An 18,630-nucleotide genomic window follows, 5' to 3' on the forward strand; every position below is an offset into this window, starting at 1 on the left:
ATAAACATCCTCACGCGTTGATGTTTTGTATAAAATGTGAGGATTTTTGCCGATCTGAAGCCCAGACAAGGATACATTATAGCACTACATATCCCAGCATTCTACGCGGTGATCCATGTTTTGGTCAGAGGAAGAGGAGAGGCGTCACTAGTTACCACAGCCACAAAGTCCTAAACCCCACCTATTTCTACAATGTATCTTCCTAAAAATGTAATTTTAAGCTCACCCCTAACTTTAACCACACTGATTACATTATGCCTTACCCTAACCTTAAATTTAGACGATAAAGATATTTTTTTGTTTTTATACATTTTATGATATAGCCAAATTCGACGTTGTGACTGTGGTAATTAGTGACAATCTGGAGAACTTCTCCAGCAGCTGGGTTTTTTTTTTTTTTTTGTTGCTCACTGCGCCGATGTGAAAGCGAGGCCAGGGGTCTATTCATTAATCAGATTCCGTTGCAAAACGTTTTTCAACGGAAACCGTTTAGGCCTTATCGAAACGGTAAACGATTTGGAACGGAAAACGAGAGTTTCTATTGATCAAACTCAGGTCTCTCCCCGTTTCGTTCTGTTCGGTATGCTTGCTTCCATTTGGTTCCTAGAGAGTAAACGGTAAACTGTTTCTGTTGCAAACGTTTTGCAACAGAAACATTGTTATCTCAAAAGTTTTGCAACAGACGAAACGTTTTGCAACGTAGTCAGACTAATGAATACACCCCATGAATCCCACAATACCAGGCGAAGGACTTTCTTCTTTTTCCCGTGGCAGAGCTGGTTGTTTCAAACCTCAGTCAAAGCGAAAGCGAAGTCGCTATGCGGGGAGATGTAAGATGGCAGAGCTGCAAATGTTGTTAGAGGAGGAAATTCCAGCCGGTAAAAGAGCTCTTGTAGAGAGTTACCAGAATCTCACACGGGTAGCAGACTACTGTGAAAACAATTATGTTCAGGTAAGCAAAAAAAAAACGAGTGATTTTTTTTTACTCAACATTGTTATCTCTGAATTATTATCGTTGAACTGGTGTGATACTGGGAAGAGGAAATGTAGATAAATAAATTGAAATGATCACAATGAATGACCACAGTACTAGATCGTAGAGATTACACATCCACTGAGACTCTTTGTCCATTTCGGTGTGTAGTTTCACCGCACCGGACACGTTGGACACGGTCTTGCCCATCCATTACATTGTTGTACTGGTCCCTTGGTCACATTTAGTTCGTTTACACAGAGGGTGTGTCTAGTACTAACTTCTGCTCTCTATCTTTCTTTTAATAATAACTAAAAGTATGACGCTGTTGAAAACAATGTCAGTGAAACGTGATGTACTAGACATATTTAATCTGATTGTTACAAAGTAGAGTAGCAGTTGTACTCTGGATAACACTGGCCTTGTTTAGTTACTGTCTCTCACAGACACTGAGAGAGCTAAGACATTTTATTTCCTTTTATTTATTTAATTACACCTAGTTCATTAGGATTTGCTGTGATATATTTGCAATAGGTAGGAGGACTATGATATTGTAAGCAATTGCAAACGTATACATTTCAAGGCATTTATAAGGAGCTTATTACTGTTTGACGTAATTAGCCCACATATTCATTCACACAAACTGCTTAGGAGAAGTATTTGTAAAAAAAAATACTATCTGGCGAATATCAGACTTCAGAGCTTGTTTTTCAGCGAATGCTTCTGCAATTTTCCCTTTATGATTGTGTTATCCTTTAACTAAGTTTCACAGATGGTGAGTGTGGAATTTGGTCATGGTTTCACAAATTCCTGAACTGAGTTCATAGATGCAAGGACAACGGAAATGTAATTATTTTACAGGGTTATTTTTATGTGTGTTACCTCATCCTGCCAAGTTGGCTTTGACTAGCCCCAAGGGGGCTGCTGCATTAGAATGACTTTAATTGTGGGCTAGCAGCTGAAGTTATTGATAGAGGTGTGGCTATGGACCATAGCTTTGCAAACTGGGTTTTTATTGGCCCTTAACAGAATGTCAGAGCTGATTTTTAAATTAATTTAGTAGATTGATATTCTGATTTTGGAGTCTGCCACTACAAAAAAAAATCAAAACTGTAGGCAAGACCTCATTCAATCTCAGGGAATGTGTGTTTGGAAACTCGTTATTTTTGTCCTATTCTGTGAATATACATCACACGTATTGTCTAGATGTAGATGATAAAATGGATTCCACTCAGTGGCTCTGTTATAACATTTAGTTAACGTGAATAAGTTGTTGCGTAAGAAGACATTTGATGAGCTGTCTTGGTCCTAGACGAACACCAATGAGTGTGAAGAGGTTATAGTTTGCTGCTGAGATCTACCTCTCAAGTGCTGAAAATAATCTACAACTCCCCATCAGTGTGAAGAGGCTATAGTTTGCTGCTGAGAATCCAGATGAAATGTTTTCTGTGACGGAACATTAAAGAGTCCATAAAATAATACAACATTAAATCAGTTATAAAGGGTGTTTCCAACTCCATCCAACTCCAATTCAATAACATTTTGACAGCATCCCTTTTGATCTAAACAAAACTTTCCGTACATGTTTGCCATGAAAGAAGTGGTCAGAAAGTGACTTGTTTGGACCTGAATGCCAAAATATTGAGGAGGTAGAGCGCAGTGCAGTAAAGAAGAGTATAGATCAGTACTGTACAGTAGAGAATAGGTCAGTACAATACAGTAAAGTAGAGTAGATTATAGGTCAGTACTGTACAGTAGAGTATAGGCTAGTACAATACAGTAAAGTCATTATAGATCAGTACAATACAGTACTGTACAGTAAAGTAGAGTAGAGTATAGGTCAGTACTGTACAGTACAGTAATGTAGAGTAGATTATAGGACAGTACTGTACAGTAGAGTATAGGCTAGTACAATACAGTAAAGTCATTATAGATCAGTACAATACAGTACTGTACAGTAAAGTAGAGTATATATTACAGGTCGGCCGATTATGATTTTTCACCGCCGGTACCGATTATTGGAGGACCGAAAAAAGCCGATGCCGATTAATCCGCCGATTTTTTAAATTTATTTATTTGTAATAATGACAATTACAACAATACTGAATGAACACTTATTTTAACTTAATATAATACATCAATAAAATCAATTTAGTCTCAAATAAATAATGAAACATGTTCAATTTGGTTTAAATAATGCAAAAACAAAGTGTTGGAGAAGAAAGTAAAAGTGCAATATGTGCCATGTAAAAAAGCTATCGTTTTAAGTTCCTTGCTCAGAACATGGGAACATATGAAAGCTGGTGGTTCCTTTTAACATGAGTCTTCAATATTCCCAGGTAAGAAGTTTTAGGTTGTAGTTATTATAGGAATTATAGGACTATTTCTCTCTATACCATTTGTATTTCATATACCTTTGACTATTGGATGTTCTTATAGGCACTTTAGTACTGCCAGTGTAACAGTATAGCTTCTGTCCCTCTCCTCGCTCCTACCTGGGCTCAAACCAGGAACACATCGACAACAGCCACCCTCGAAGCAGCGTTACCCATGCAGAGCAAGGGGAACAACTACTCCAAGTCTCAGAGCGAGTGACGTTTGAAACGCTATTAGCGCGCACCCCGCTAACTAGCTAGCCATTTCACATCGTTTACACCAGCCTAATCTTGGGAGTTGATAGGCTTGAAGTCATAAACAGCGCAATGCTTGAAGCATTGCGAAGAGCTGCTGGCAAAACGCAGGAAAGTGCTGTTTGAATGAATGCTTACGAGCCTGCTGCTGCCTACCACCGCTCAGTCAGACTGCTCTATCAAATCATAGACTTAATTATAATATAATAAACACACAGAAATACGAGCCTTAGGTCACTAATATGGTCGAATCCGGAAACTATCATCTCGAAAACAAAACGTTTTTTCTTTCAGTGAAATATGGAACCGTTCCATATTTTATCTAACGGGTGGCATCCCTAAGTCTAAATATTCCTGTTACATTGCACAACCTTCAATGTTATGTCATAATTACGTAAAATTCAGGCAAATTAGTTTGCAACGAGCCAGGCGGCCCAAACTGTTGCAAATACCCTGACTCTGCGGCAATGAACTCAAGAGAAGTGACACAATTTCACCTGGTTAATATTGCTTGCTAACCTGGATTTCTTTTAGCTAAATATACAGGTTTAAAAATATATACTTGTGTATTGATTTTAAGAAAGACATTGATGTTTATGGTTAGGTACACGTTGGAGCAATGACAGTCCTTTTTTGCGAATGCGCACCGCATCGATTATATGCAGGACATGCTAGATAAACTAGTAATATCATCAACCATGTGTAGTTAACTAGTGATTATGATTGATTGATTGATTGTTTTTTATAAGATAAGTTTAATGCTAGCTAGCAACTTACCTTGGCTTCTTACTGCAGTCGCGTAACAGGCAGGCTCCTCGTGGAGTGGAATGTAAAGCAGGTGGTCAGAGCGTTGGACTAGTTAACCGTAAGGTTGCAAGATTGAATCCCTGAGCTGACAAGGTAAAAGTCTGTCGTTCTGCCCCTGAACAAGGCAGTTAACCCACTGTTCCTAGGCCGTCATTGAAAATAAGAATGTGTTCTTAACCAACTTGCCTAGTTAAATACAGGTGTAAAAAAAAAAATCTGCATATCGGTGTCCAAAAATACCGATTACCGATCGTTATGAAAACTTGAAATCGGCACTAATTAATCGGCCATTCCGATTAATCGGTCGACCTCTAGTATAGATCAGTACAATACAGTACTGTACAGTAAAGTAGAGTATAGATCAGTACAGTACTGTACAATAAAGTAAAGTAGATTATAGGTCAGTACAGTACTGTACTGTACAGTAGAGTAGAGTATAGGTCAGTACAATACAGTACTGTAGAGTATAGGTCAGTACAATACAGTACTGTAGAGTATATTTTAGTACAATACAGTACTTTACAGTAAAGTACAGTATAGGTCAGCACATTACAGTACTGTAAAGTAGAGTGAAGTATAGGTCAGTACAATACAGTACTTTACTGTAAAGTATAGTAGAGTATAGGTCACTACAATACAGTACTGTAGAGTGGAGTATAGGGCAGCACAATACAGTACTGTACAGTACAGTAGAGTGTAGGTCAGTACAATACAGTACTTTACAGTAAAGTAGAGTATAGGTCAGTACAATACAGAACTGCACTGTAGAGTAGAGTATAGGTCAGTACAAGACAGTACAGTATAGCACACTAGAGTATAGTACAGTATACTCTATTGTACTGTACTGAACTATACTGTAATGAACTGTACAGTGCTGTACTGTGATGTCCAAACTTGTGAAACTTAGACATCTATGATTGGTACAGATGTGGTCCGATCCTGACCAATCAAATTTGGTCTTGTTTGTGGGCGGAGCTCATTAGAATAATAGCCAGTGTGTAGAATAATACTCAAACATGCAAAGGAGGATATTCAATTGTTCTACCTTTGTGTTCCTATTTAGGATTCATCACAATTAAGAACATGACTTTCGTAATTATGCGTTTCTGTATAGTACAGGTCTGAGAAACTATGTCATTCTGTTACCATAATTCTGTTACCGCGTGTTAATCCACTTCACTTACTGTAGTTCAATAACCAAAAGAGATTTTTTCAAACTCAAGATGTCATATCATAGCTGACTCCCCATCTTTGAATCTTAGTTCGAAGTAGATATTTAACAGTTTTTGGAAAACGTGGTCACACAAAAACCAGAGGGAGATTTTACTGTCATTCTGTTACCAAACATTACATCTGTTCTTCTACTCAATGTGTTTTTATCTAATGTCCAGTGGAACTTGTTAAAAGTACTCCTTGTGTATAGAGTTGTGTGGTTTGTTTAACTTTGCAATCAATGTTTTTTTTTTTTTGGCATACTTTTAAAGTGAAAACTTGGAAGTCTCAAAGTCATTCTGTTATTGTGGAATTGTCCAGAGTTTAAATTGTTAATGTAAACTAAAGCCTTTTGGCAGTTATGTGACAAGTTCAGCTTGATCTCTCTATCTCTCTTTGTCTCTCTTTGTCTCTCTTTGTCTCTCTCTCGCTCTCTCTCTCTCTCTCTCTCTCTCTCTCTCGCTCTCTCTGTCTCTCTCTGTCTCATCTCTCTCTCTCTCTCTCTCTCTCTCTCTCTCTCCCTGTCTCTCTCTCTCTGTCTGTCTGTCTCTCTCTCTCTCTCTCTCTCTCTCTCTCTCTCTCTCGTCCCTCTCTCTCCCTCTCTCTCTGTCTCTCTCTCTGTCTCTCTCTCTCTGTCTCTCTCTCTCTCTCTCTCCTCGATCTCTCCTCTCTCTCTCTCTCTCCCTCTCTGTCTCTCTCTCTGTCTGTCTCTCTCCTCTCTCTCTCTCTCTCTCTCTGTCTCTCTCTCTGTCTCTCGTCTCTGTCTGTCTCTCTCTCTCTCTCTCTCTGTCTCTCTCTCTCTCTCTCTCTCTCTCTGTCCTCCTCCTCTCTCTCTCTCTTCTCCTCTCTCTCTCTCTCCTCTCTCTCTCTCTCTCTCCCTCTCCTCTCTCTCTCTCTCTCTCCCTCTCTCTCCCCCCCCCCCTGTCTCTCTCTCTGTCTCTCTCTCTCTCTCTCTCTCTCTCTCTCTCTCGTCTCTCTCTCGTCTCTCTCTCTCTCTCTCCCTCTCTGTCTCTCTCTCTCTCTCTGTTCTGTCTCTCTCTCTCTGTCTCTCTCTCTCTCTCTCTCTCTCCCTCTCTGTCTCTCTCCCTCTCTGTCTCTCTCTCTCTCTCTCTCTCTCTGTCTCTCTCTCTCTCTCCCTCTCTGTCTCTCTCTCCCTCTCGCTCTGTCTCTCTCTCATCTCTCTCTGTCTCTCTCTCTCTCTCTCTGTCTCTCTCTCTCTGTCTCTCTGTCTCTCTCTCTCTCTCTCCCTCTCTCTGTCTCTCTCTCTCTGTCTCTCTGTCTCTCTCTCTCTCTCTCTCTCTCTCTCTCTCTCTCTCTGTCTCTCTCTCTCTCTCTCTCTCTCTCTCTCTCTCTCTCTCTCTCTCTCTCTCTCTCTCTCTCTCTCTCTCTCTCTCTCTCTCTCTCTCTCTCTGTCTCTCTCTCTCTCTGTCTCTCTCTCTCTCTCTCTCTCTGTCTCTCTCTCTCTCTCTCTCTCTCTCTCCCTCTCTGTCTCTCTCTCTCTCTCTGTCTCTGTCTCTCTCTCTCTGTCTCTCAGATGATAGCAACATGCCTCATCTTGACTGTGTTCATCTTCCTGGCTGTTTTATTTTTTCCTCTTTCTGTTCTCCTGGAGGCTTTAAGTATTGTGAACATGTTGCCTGTAGCCCACTTATGCAGTCCACTGTTCAGTAGCAGATGGTTGAAACCAGTCTGTGCAGTCTAATCGAGGACAGCCATTGTCCCACTTCCTGACTGACAGTGAGAGTTAGGTGTGTGTCCATGACAGAGTAGGAACACTGCTGCAGCTCTGTTTTTGTTCTATATCACTATAGTAAATCTTTCCTTTACATCAGGAAAAGAGAGAATCATTCACAACAATGGCATCCTAATTTGAACAAATGGTAAATAAATTCTGATGTTTCTGTGCCCCTTTCATAACATATATTTAAAAAAAAATGATTTCTGTTTACGAGGAGCTCTTCTTCACCCAATGGGCATCAACATGATGGTGGCAGATGCGCTAAAAACTGATTTCCATTTTTGGCCCTGGACCATCATATATTCTCAAAGATGTGACTGAGGTCTCTGTGACAGGTCTCAGGGACAGTGGTTTTGGACGAGGCCCGCCGGGCCGTATAGGCTGGGCCACCTGGTCTGTTGCCAGGGCAGTGGTTTTGGACGAGGCCGCCGGGCCGTATAGGCTGGGCCACCTGGTCTGTTGCCAGGGCAGTGGTTTTGGACGAGGCCCGCCGGGCCGTATACGCTGGGCCACCTGGTCTGTTGCCAGGGCAGTGGTTTTGGACGAGGCCCGCCGGGCCGTATACGCTGGGCCACCTGGTCTGTTGCCAGGGCAGTGGTTTTGGACGAGGCCCGCCGGGCCGTATAGGCTGGGCCACCTGGTCTGTTGCCAGGGCAGTGGTTTTGGACGAGGCCCGCCGGGCCGTATACGCTGGGCCACCTGGTCTGTTGCCAGGGCAGTGGTTTTGGACGAGGCCCGCCGGGCCGTATAGGCTGGGCCACCTGGTCTGTTGCCAGGGCAGTGGTTTTGGACGAGGCCCGCCGGGCCGTATACGCTGGGCCACCTGGTCTGTTGCCAGGGCAGTGGTTTTGGACGAGGCCCGCCGGGCCGTATACGCTGGACCACCTGGTCTGTTGCCAGGGCAGTGGTTTTGGACGAGGCCCGCCGGGCCGTATACGCTGGGCCACCTGGTCTGTTGCCAGGGCAGTGGTTTTGGACAAGGCCCGCCGGGCCGTATACGCTGGACCACCTGGTCTGTTGCCAGGGCAGTGGTTTTGGACGAGGCCCGCCGGGCCGTATACGCTGGACCACCTGGTCTTTTGCCAGGGCAGTGGTTTTGGACGAGGCCCGCCGGGCCGTATACGCTGGACCACCTGGTCTGTTGGCAGGGTAGACAGATGCAGGTTTGGAGGTTGAGGAGAGGGAAGCAGTAGTCCACCGCATCATGTCCCATGTTCAGGACATCTTTTCTCACCATGTCTCACTTTCCCCTACAGTTATTCTTGTGTGTGGCAAGTTGTATTTATTTTGCTGTTATTTTCTTTATTTAACCAGGTAAGTTGACTGATAATACATTCTCATTTGCTGGTCAAACTGACTAAACATAGGCCAAATTATATACAAGATATAAGCAAACAAAAACTAAATTAATAATTTAAGAAAATGAAAAATATAAGATCAGATATTCCAAAACTGAATTGAGACCAAATGTAGGCCAATGTGTTGGGAGGAGAGCATTGTACACATATGTAAGCCAATGCACTTAATGACAGTATGATTAAAATTCATTCAGCGACTCGACACAGATTAGTTGGCCTCTTTTCTTTTTTGTTGTCCTGGTCACGTGACCTCGGTGTACCGATGCTGAAAGTGAATCCCAGCAGAAGTGAATTTTCCCTGGAAAAGAGCCAGTCTGGCCTGAAGGTGTCGTTTTCACACAGCTCTTTCTCTTAAGGATTACGGAGTCCTCTTTCTCTCCCGTTCTTTCTCTTGCTCCCTTCTCAGTCTCAGCTCTCAGAGTGCCCTGTTTTTCTTCTCTCAGTATGGAAAGCCCAGTGGCTCCTAGCCTGACCAGCCAAGCCCATTCATCCCTTCCACCACCTGCCATTCCCCCCTGAGTTGACTGTAGTTTTGGTTTAGTCCACACTAGGCGTTGTAATAATACCACTTGGTGGGAATATAGGACTTTAGAAACCAGGGGTGCATCGAAAGTAAGGAAAGCAGCACAGGTTGCTACGATATAAGGACTTTATTTGACGTTTAACAACAATAAAGACTTCTTGTTGCTCATCTGTCTGGAAATAGTCATGGTTAATAACCAACATTTTATTGTCACGTGGTAAACAACAGGTGTTGACTAACAGTGAGATGCTGACTGACTGACGGGCTGTAAGTCACATGGTAAACAACAGGTGTTGACTAACAGTGAGATGCTGACTGACTGACGGGCTGTAAGTCACGTGGTAAACAACAGGTGTTGACTAACAGTGAGATGCTGACTGACTGACGGGCTGTAAGTCACATGGTAAACAACAGGTGTTGACTAACAGTGAGATGCTGACTGACTGACGGGCTGTAAGTCACATGGTAAACAACAGGTGTTGACTAACAGTGAGATGCTGACTGACTGACGGGCTGTAAGTCACATGGTAAACAACAGGTGTTGACTAACAGTGAGATGCTGACTGACTGACGGGCTGTAAGTCACATGGTAAACAACAGGTGTTGACTAACAGTGAGATGCTGACTGACTGACGGGCTGTAAGTCACGTGGTAAACAACAGGTGTTGACTAACAGTGAGATGCTGACTGACTGACGGGCTGTAAGTCACATGGTCAACAACAGGTGTTGACTAACAGTGAGATGCTGACTGACTGACGGGCTGTAAGTCACATGGTCAACAACAGGTGTTGACTAACAGTGAGATGCTGACTGACGGGTCCTTTTCCTACAATATAAATAGTGACACAAGGAATAAATACTAATAATTACCACACGAGGACATGACTCTCTCAACTGGTTGAGTCTGTGAGGAAGAGAGAGTCACCTTTGGTTTTAACCGCAGTCCCTTCTTTTCAACACTCTATGCAACCAATATTGATAGACTTACAGGTATCTGGTTAAGTCTGGTTAATTGGTCTTCATATTGCATTGACCTAGTAAACATTTCCAGGAGAAATCCTTCAAACACTAAAGGAGATTAGAGGTTTAGAGGACAGTGGCTAGAATCACTTTACTGTGGTGTGGAGCTGTTCCTCGCTTCCTCTTGGTTCAGCATTCTGTTCAAAAACAATACTGATTTGATTTAGTCCTATTCTTTAACTTTGATTTTTAGTTGAGATGGAGACGTGAATCCAACTGATAAAAAAAAAAAAATGACTTGTAGATTCCTTTTTGAAATCAACTAAAGCTTGAAACCCTAGGCCTAAATGTATTGTCTGTTTGTAGTTAAATCCTGGGTTTAAGTTAAGCCATAGTTGTTGATGACTTCCCAAATGCTATATAAATAAATAGCATCATTTATTATATGATTGATAAAGTCTGGTTATATTTTCATTAGCAAGGGGTAGCCTTGCATAGAATTGCAGGAAATTAGCTTTAAAACTGCGACATTTTATCTCCATTCCATGGCAAAATGTGTACAATTGCAGGAAATTAGCTTTAAAATGGCCCATCATTTTCTCATCTCCACGGCAAAAAAATGTGGAATCACAGGAAATCGGCTCATTTTCTCATTAACCTATAGTAAACATAAATCACTGACTTCCATGTGCACAAACATACATAGCCTACTTTCAGAATATTCTGCATAACATCCTATTCTCTTCCCAACGGCAGAAATATGACAAACATATATCAGAATAATATATACAGCCTACATGGATAAGAGAGAAAGAGGGAGAGAGAGAGAGAGAATCGCTAGATGATGCCGCAAAGTAGTATGGGTATCACCGCCGTCACTCGGTGACGCCATGTTATCAACGTTGAACAGACGCCGCAGCCACGCCGATGTCCTGAAGTAGAACAGACTCCGCAGCCACGCCGATGTCCTGAAGTAGAACAGACTCCGCAGCCACGCCGATGTCCTGAAGTAGAACAGACTCCGCAGCCACGCCGATGTCCTGAAGTAGAACAGACTCCGCAGCCACGCCGATGTCCTGAAGTAGAACAGACTCCGCAGCCACGCCGATGTCCTGAAGTAGAACAGACGCCGCAGCCACGCCGATGTCCTGAAGTAGAACAGACTCCGCAGCCACGCCGATGTCCTGAAGTAGAACAGACTCCGCAGCCACGCCGATGTCCTGAAGTAGAACAGACTCCGCAGCCACGCCGATGTCCTGAAGTAGAACAGACTCCGCAGCCACGCCGATGTCCTGAAGTAGAACAGACGCCGCAGCCACGCCGATGTCCTGAAGTAGAACGGGTGGTTACCCGCTGGGCACAGACGTCAACGACTAGTTTTGATGTCAACTAAGCTGAATTCAACATGAAAATCTACATGAAATGTCACCATGTCATTGGATTTAGGTAAACATTTGGGTGGAGGAGAAAAAAAAAGACTACATTCTCGAACGTTGATAACTTTTTTTCAAATCGAATCAGTTTTCCACGTTGATTCAACATCATCACATTACATTTTCCTGCTGAAATGATGCGGAAACAACGTTGATTCAACCAGTTGTTGCCCAGTGGGTAATGACTTTGAATGGGAGCTAATGACTGTTGCAGCCTTAATTCAAAATTTATTAAATTAAACAAACATTCTCACCCATCTACACAAAATAATGGAAAACTGAAATGTTAGCAAATGTATTGAAAATGAAATGCAGAAATATCTAATTTACATAAATATTCACACCACTGAGTCAATGTTTTGTAGAAGCACCTTTGGCAGTGATTACAGCTGTAAGTCTTTCTGGGTAAATCTCTAAGAGCTTTGCATACCTGGAATGTGCAACATTTGCCCATTTATTATTTACAAAATTCTTCAATCTCTGTCAAGTTGGTTGTTGATCATTGCTAGACAACCATCTTCAGGTCTTGCCATAGATTTCCAAGTAGATTGTAACTCGGCCACTCAGGAACATTCACTGTATTCTTGGTAATGAACTCCAGTATAGATTTGGCCTTGTGTTTTAGGTTATTACCCTGCTGAAAGGTGAATTCATATCCCAGCCATTTTCAAGTCTTGCCATAGATTTTTAAGCCTAATTTTAAGTCAAAACTGTAATTCGGCCACATTCAATGTCGTCTTGGTAAGCAACTTCAGTGGCCTTGTGTTTTAGGTTGTTGTCCTGCTGAAAGGTGAATTCATCTCCCAGTGTCTGATGGAAAGCAGACTGAACCAGGTTTTCCTCTAGGATTGTTCCTGTGCTTAGCTCCATTCTGTTTCTTTTTTATCCTGAAAAACTCCCCAGTCCTTAACGATTACAACATACCCATAACATGATGCAGCCACAACTATGGTTGAAAATGTGGAGCGTGGTACTCAGTAATGTGTTTGCCTCAAACATAACACTTTGTATTCAGGACAATAAGTCAATTCCTTGCCACATTTTTTAGCAGTATTACTTTACTGCTTTGTTGCAAACAAGATGCATTTTTTGAAATATTTGTATTCTGTACAGGCTTCCTTCTTTTCACGTTGTCAATAAGGTTAGTATTGTGGAGTATCTACAATGTTGTTGATCCATCCACAGTTTTCTCCTACCAAAGCCATTAAACTACCAACGGGACATTCAAAACTGTAACATCTTATGCTTCACGGAGTCAGGGCTGAATGACGACACTATCAACATACAGCTGGCAGGTTATACGCTGCACCAGCAGGATAGAACAGCGGAGTCTGGTTAGACAAGGGGCGGCGGACTATGTATTTTGTAAATAACAGCTGGTGTACGATATCTAAGGAAGTCTCGAGTTATTGCTCGCCTGAGGTAGAGTATCTCATGATAAGCTGTAGACCACACTATCCACCTAGAGAGTTTTCATCTGTATTTTTCGTAGCTGTTTACATACCACCACAGTCAGAGGCTGCCACTAAGACAGCATTGAATGAGCTGTATTCCGCCATAAGCAAACAAGAAAAAGCTCACCCAGAGGTGGCGCTCCTAGTAGCCGGGGACTTTAATGCAGGGAAACTTCAATCAGTTTTACCAAATTTCTATCAGCATGTTAAATGTGCAACAAGAGGGAAAAAAAACTTTGGACTACCTTTACTCCACACACAGAGACACATATAAAGCTCTCCCTCACCCTCCGTTTGGCAAATCTGACCATAATTCTATCCTCCTGATTCCTGCTTGCAAGCAAAAATTAAAGCAGGAAGCACCAGTAACTAGATCAATAAAAAAGTGGTCAGATGAAGCAGATGCTAAGCTATAGGACTGTTTTGCTAGCACAGACTGGAATATGTTCCGGGATTCCTCCGATGGCATTGAGGAGTACACCACATCTGTTATTGGCTTCATCAATAAGTGCATCGATGACGTCGTCCCCACAGTGACCGTACGTACATAAGCCAACCAGAAGCCATGGATTACAGGCAACATTTGCACTAAAGGCTAGAGCTGCCGCTTTCAAGGAGCGGGACTTTAACCAGGAACCTTATAAGAAATCCTATGCCCTCCAACGACCCATCAAACAGGCAAAGCGTCAATACAGGACTAAGATCGAATCGTACTACACCGGCTCTGATGCTCGTCGGATGTGGCAGGGCTTGCAAACCATTACAGACTACAAAGGGAAGCACAGCCGAGAGCTGCCCAGTGACACAAGCCTACCAGACGAGCTAAACTACTTCTATGCTCGCTTCGAGGCAAATAACACTGAAACGTGCATGAAAGCACCAGCTGTTCCGGAAGACTGTGTGATGACACTCTCCGCAGCCGATGTGAGTAAGACCTTTAAATAGGTCAACATTCACAAGGCCGCAGGGCCAGACGGATTACCAGGACGTGTACTGCGAGCATGCGCTGACCAACTGGCAAGTGTCTTCACTGACATTTTCAACCTCTCCCTGTCCGAGTCTGTAATACCAACATGTTTTAAGCAGACCACCATAGTGCCTGTGCCCAAGAACACTAAGGTAACCTGCCTAAATGACTACCGACCCATAGCACTCACGTCTGTATCCATGAAGTGCTTTGAAAGGCTAGTCATGGCTCACATCAACACCATCATCCCAAAAACCCTAGACCCACTCCAATTTGTATACCGCCCCAACAGATCCACAGATGATGCAATCTCTATTGCACTCCACACTGCCCTTTCCCACCTGGACAAAAGGAACACCTATGTGAGAATGCTGTTCATTGACTACAGCTCAGCGTTTAACACCATAGTGTCCTCAAAGCTCATCAATACGCTAAGGACCCTGAGACTAAACACCTCCCTCTGCAACTGGATCCTGGACTTCCTGACGGGCCGCCCCCAGGTGGTAAAGGGTAGATAACAACACATCCGCCGCGCTGATCCTCAACACGGGGGCTCGTCAGGGGTGCGTGCTCAGTCCCGTCCTGTACTCCCTGTTCACTCATGACTGCACGGTCAGGCATGACTCCAACACCATCATTAAGTTTGCTGATGACACAACAGTGGTAAATAGGCCTGATCACCGACAACGACTAGAAAGCCTATAGGGAGGAGGTCAGAGACCTGGCCGTGTGGTGCCAGGACAACAACCTCTCCCTCAACGTGATCAAGACAAAGGAGATGATTGTGGACTGTAGGACGGGGCTGCAGTGGAGCAGATTGAGAGCTTCAAGTTCTTTGGTGTCCACATCACCAACAAACTAACATGGTCCAAGCACACCAAAACAATCGTGAAGAGGGCACGACAAAATCTATTCCCCCTCAGGAGACTGAAAAGATTTGGCATGGGTCCTCAGATCCTCAAAAGGTTCTACAGCTGCACCATCGAGAGTATCCTGACTGGTTGCATCACTGCCTGGTATGGCAGCTGCTAAGCCTCCGACCGCAAGGCACTACAGAGGGTAGTGCGAACGGCCCAGTACATCACTGGGGCCAAGCTTCCTGCCATCCAGGACCTCTACACCAGGCGGTGTCAGAGGACTCCAGCCACCCTAGTCATTGACTGTTCTCTCTACTACTGCACGGCAAGCGGCACCAGAGCGCCAAGTAAAAGTCCATGAGGCTTCTAAACAGCTTCTTCCCCCAAGCGATAAGACTCCTGAACATCTAATCAATAATCTAAATTGCTACCCAGACTTTTTGCATTGCCCCCCCCCCCCCCCTTCTTTTACACCGCTGCTACTCTCTGTTGTTATCATCTATGCATAGTCACTTTAATAACTCTACCTACATGTACATATTACCTCATCTAACCGGTGCCCCCGCACATTGACTCTGTACCGGTACCCCCCTGTATATAGTCTCGCTATTGTTATTTTACTGCTGCTCTTTAATTACGTGTTACTTTTATTTCTTATTCTTATCCACTTTTTTAAACTGCATTGTTGGTTAGGGGCTCGTAAGTAAGCATTTCACTGTAAGGTCTGTCGTATTCGGCGCATGTGACTAGTACAATTTGATTTGAAACTCTGTAACCGTTTTAAAGACATCATTGGCCTCATGGTGAAATCTCTGAGCGGTTTCCTTCCTCTCCGGCAACTGAGTTAGGAAGGACGCCTGTATCTTTGTAGTGACTGGGTGTATTGATACACCATCCAAGCTGTAATTAATAACTTCACGCATGCTCAAAGGGATATTCAATGTCTGTTTTTTTTTTTTTTTTTTTACCCATCTACCAATAGGTGCCCTTCTTTGCGAGTCATTGGAAAACCTCCCTGGTGTTTGTGGTTGAATCTGTGTTTGAAATTCACTGCTCGACTGAGGGCCTTTATAGATAATTGTATGTGGGATACAGAGATGAGGTAGTCATCCAAAAATAATGTTAAACACTATTATTGCACACAGAGCAACTGATTATGTGACTTGTTAAGCACATGTTTACTCCTGAACTTATTTAGGCCATAACAAAGAGGTTGAATACTTTATTGACTCAAGACATTTCAGCTTTTCATTTTTAATTAATTTGTAAAACATTTCTAAAAACATTATTCCACTTTGACATTGTGTGTAGGCCAGTGACCAAAAAAATCTCGATATAATTCATTTTAAGTTCAGGCTGTAACTAGGGCTGTTGATGTGACCATATTACCGCCACACTGGCAGTCATGAGTCATGACAGCAGTAAAATTCCATGTGACTGTTGAGTCACGGTGATCTCCTGTTATCCACTCTGGACATGCTTTGGTAGTACCCAACTTGCTAATCACCATCAGGTCCTAATGACCTGGTACTCATGGCTCTATTTTCCCTCTTTAACTTCTCTGTCAATGCAATTGATATCAAAAATCACATCAAACACTTATCAACAAAACATTAGGCCTGTCATACTTTTAAAACGCACCTCACTGTGATGATCAATTTGAAGGTTGAAGTTCAACAGCAGGTTGAAACAGTGTAAAACAGGGTGTCTGTGGATGTTGTTTCAAAGCCTAACACAATGAAATGGACAACGCTTTCTAAGGTGATGATTCATTCAAAACATTCATATGCATATTAAATGTCATGCATATGCATATGAGCCCAAGCCCAGAAAAAAAACGGAATTAAAATTATGATTGTGCCATTATACAATACATAACCTACCACATATTACAAATGTCTGCAAATTTATTACAAATAAAATCATAAATACCTTATTTACATAAGTATTCAGACCCTTTGCTATGAGACTTGAAATTGAGCTCAGGTGCATCTTGTTTCCATTGATCATCCTTGAGATGTTTCTACAACTTGATTGGAGTCGACCTGTGGTAAATTCAATTGATTGGACATGATTTGGAAAGACACACACCTGTGTGTATATAAGGTCCCACACTTGACAGTGCACGTCAGAGCAAAACCCAAGCCATGAGGTGGAAGGAATTGTCCGTAGAGCTCCGAGACAATGCCTAGTGCTAACTGTAAAGTCTGGTGGAGGAGGTAAAATGGTCTGGGGCAGTTTAACATGGTTGTAATCTCTTGTAATCTCTTTTCCACTGGCTTTACGTCTCCTCTATCACATCTTGGATCTCTGGACTAGTCCATCCACATCAATACAGTCTACAAAACACTGCTCCTCACTGTCATCCTGGATCTCTGGGCTAAGAAACACCGTTTCTAGTGAAGCCTATGACCTTACGTCTGGACTCAGTTCTTCATCAGAGGAGCTTTATACTGTAACTGCACCGTGTAGTGTTTTCATCCTTGTTTTTTGAAATTGGAACAGGTAAAACGATCATCCCTGGTGAAATCTATTTTCTTGTCAGTTTATTTAATTGTTTTTATTGATGCTTACCATTTCTCAGATGTTCTAGTTCAAAATCAACAGATTGCAATAGTTTGTACTGCCATGATGCAATGCGTGCAACATTATCTATTAGTTAGTATGTCGCCTATTTCCTTAGTGAGTATGCTGCCTATTTCATTAGTTAGTATGTCGCCTATTTCATTAGTGAGTATGTTGCCTATTTCATTAGTGAGTATGTCGCCTATTTCATTAGTTAGTATGTCGCCTATTTCATTAGTGAGTATGCTGCCTATTTCATTAGTGAGTATGTCGCCTATTTCATTAGTGAGTATGTCGCCTATTTCATTAGTGAGTATGTCACCTATTTCATTAGTGAGTATGTCGCCTATTTCATTAGTGAGTATGTCGCCTATTTCCTTAGTGAGTATGCCACCTATTTCCTTAGTGAGTATGCCGCCTATTTCATTAGTGAGTATGCCACCATGCCCTCAGTACACTCCTCTGGTGTTGTCCAGTTGTAACTTTCACTCATACTCATTTGACGTAGACTGTAGCAAACAGTTGCAAAAGATTTTGCGTTGGAGACCATTTACTCCCAAAGGAAACTGTTTTGCAACAAAAATAAGTGTCTATTGGACAAATTCAGGTGGGTCCCTCCCCGTTTTATTCTGTTTGCTTCCGTTTGCTTATGTTTGGTTCCTAGTCAATACGGCCATAACAGAGCTTTTGGGTGGAGGGGCCAGGCCACACATTTTGTCCTGTCCCTGGAACACAGTCTGTCCCCCCAGGGAGGAAGTCTGGGCCTTTCCTTCCTGTTCTTCCACCTCCAAGCAGAAACTGGCCCAGCCAGCTAAGCAGCCCGACACCCTGTTTAAATATAAACACTTTGAAAAGACAATTCCCGTTCTCCCTTTCTCTCTTCCTTGAAGTGAGTCATTTACTGTATCTAACTTGACTGGATTGTGGTGAAAGGACCCATTTTTAAGAGGTTCTTGAACCAGGCCCAAGTCCCACCCTTGTCTCCTATTGCGGATCCCTCACCCACCAGAAGAAACCTCCTAAACAGGCTGATGGACTGCCACTCCCTACTACACTGTCAGAGCTGTAGGAATTCACTTTATCATCACTCTAGTTAGCTTGTCTTATCTTGGTATGCTGTCTTGAAAGGAGGTGTGTTTACTTCATTGCCAT

At 42.8% G+C, this 18,630-nt stretch overlaps 1 protein-coding gene across 5 annotated transcripts in view; it reads left to right on the plus strand.

Moving 5' to 3' along the window:
- Nucleotides 1–713: 713 nt before the first annotated feature.
- Nucleotides 714–18,630, plus strand: part of LOC106579709 (abl interactor 1) — a 123,452-nt gene continuing 105,535 nt past the window's right edge. For all 5 annotated transcript variants that reach the window (XM_045702796.2, XM_045702797.2, XM_082966015.1 and 2 more), the window contains exon 1: nucleotides 714–952. In XM_045702796.2, the coding sequence (XP_045558752.1) occupies nucleotides 725–952 (228 nt within the window). In that variant the 5' untranslated portion in view covers nucleotides 714–724. The remainder of the gene's footprint in view (nucleotides 953–18,630) is intronic.

This window comes from Salmo salar, chromosome 19, assembly GCF_965601325.2.
Source record: "Salmo salar chromosome 19, fSalSal1, whole genome shotgun sequence".
Taxonomy (NCBI): domain Eukaryota; kingdom Metazoa; phylum Chordata; class Actinopteri; order Salmoniformes; family Salmonidae; genus Salmo; species Salmo salar.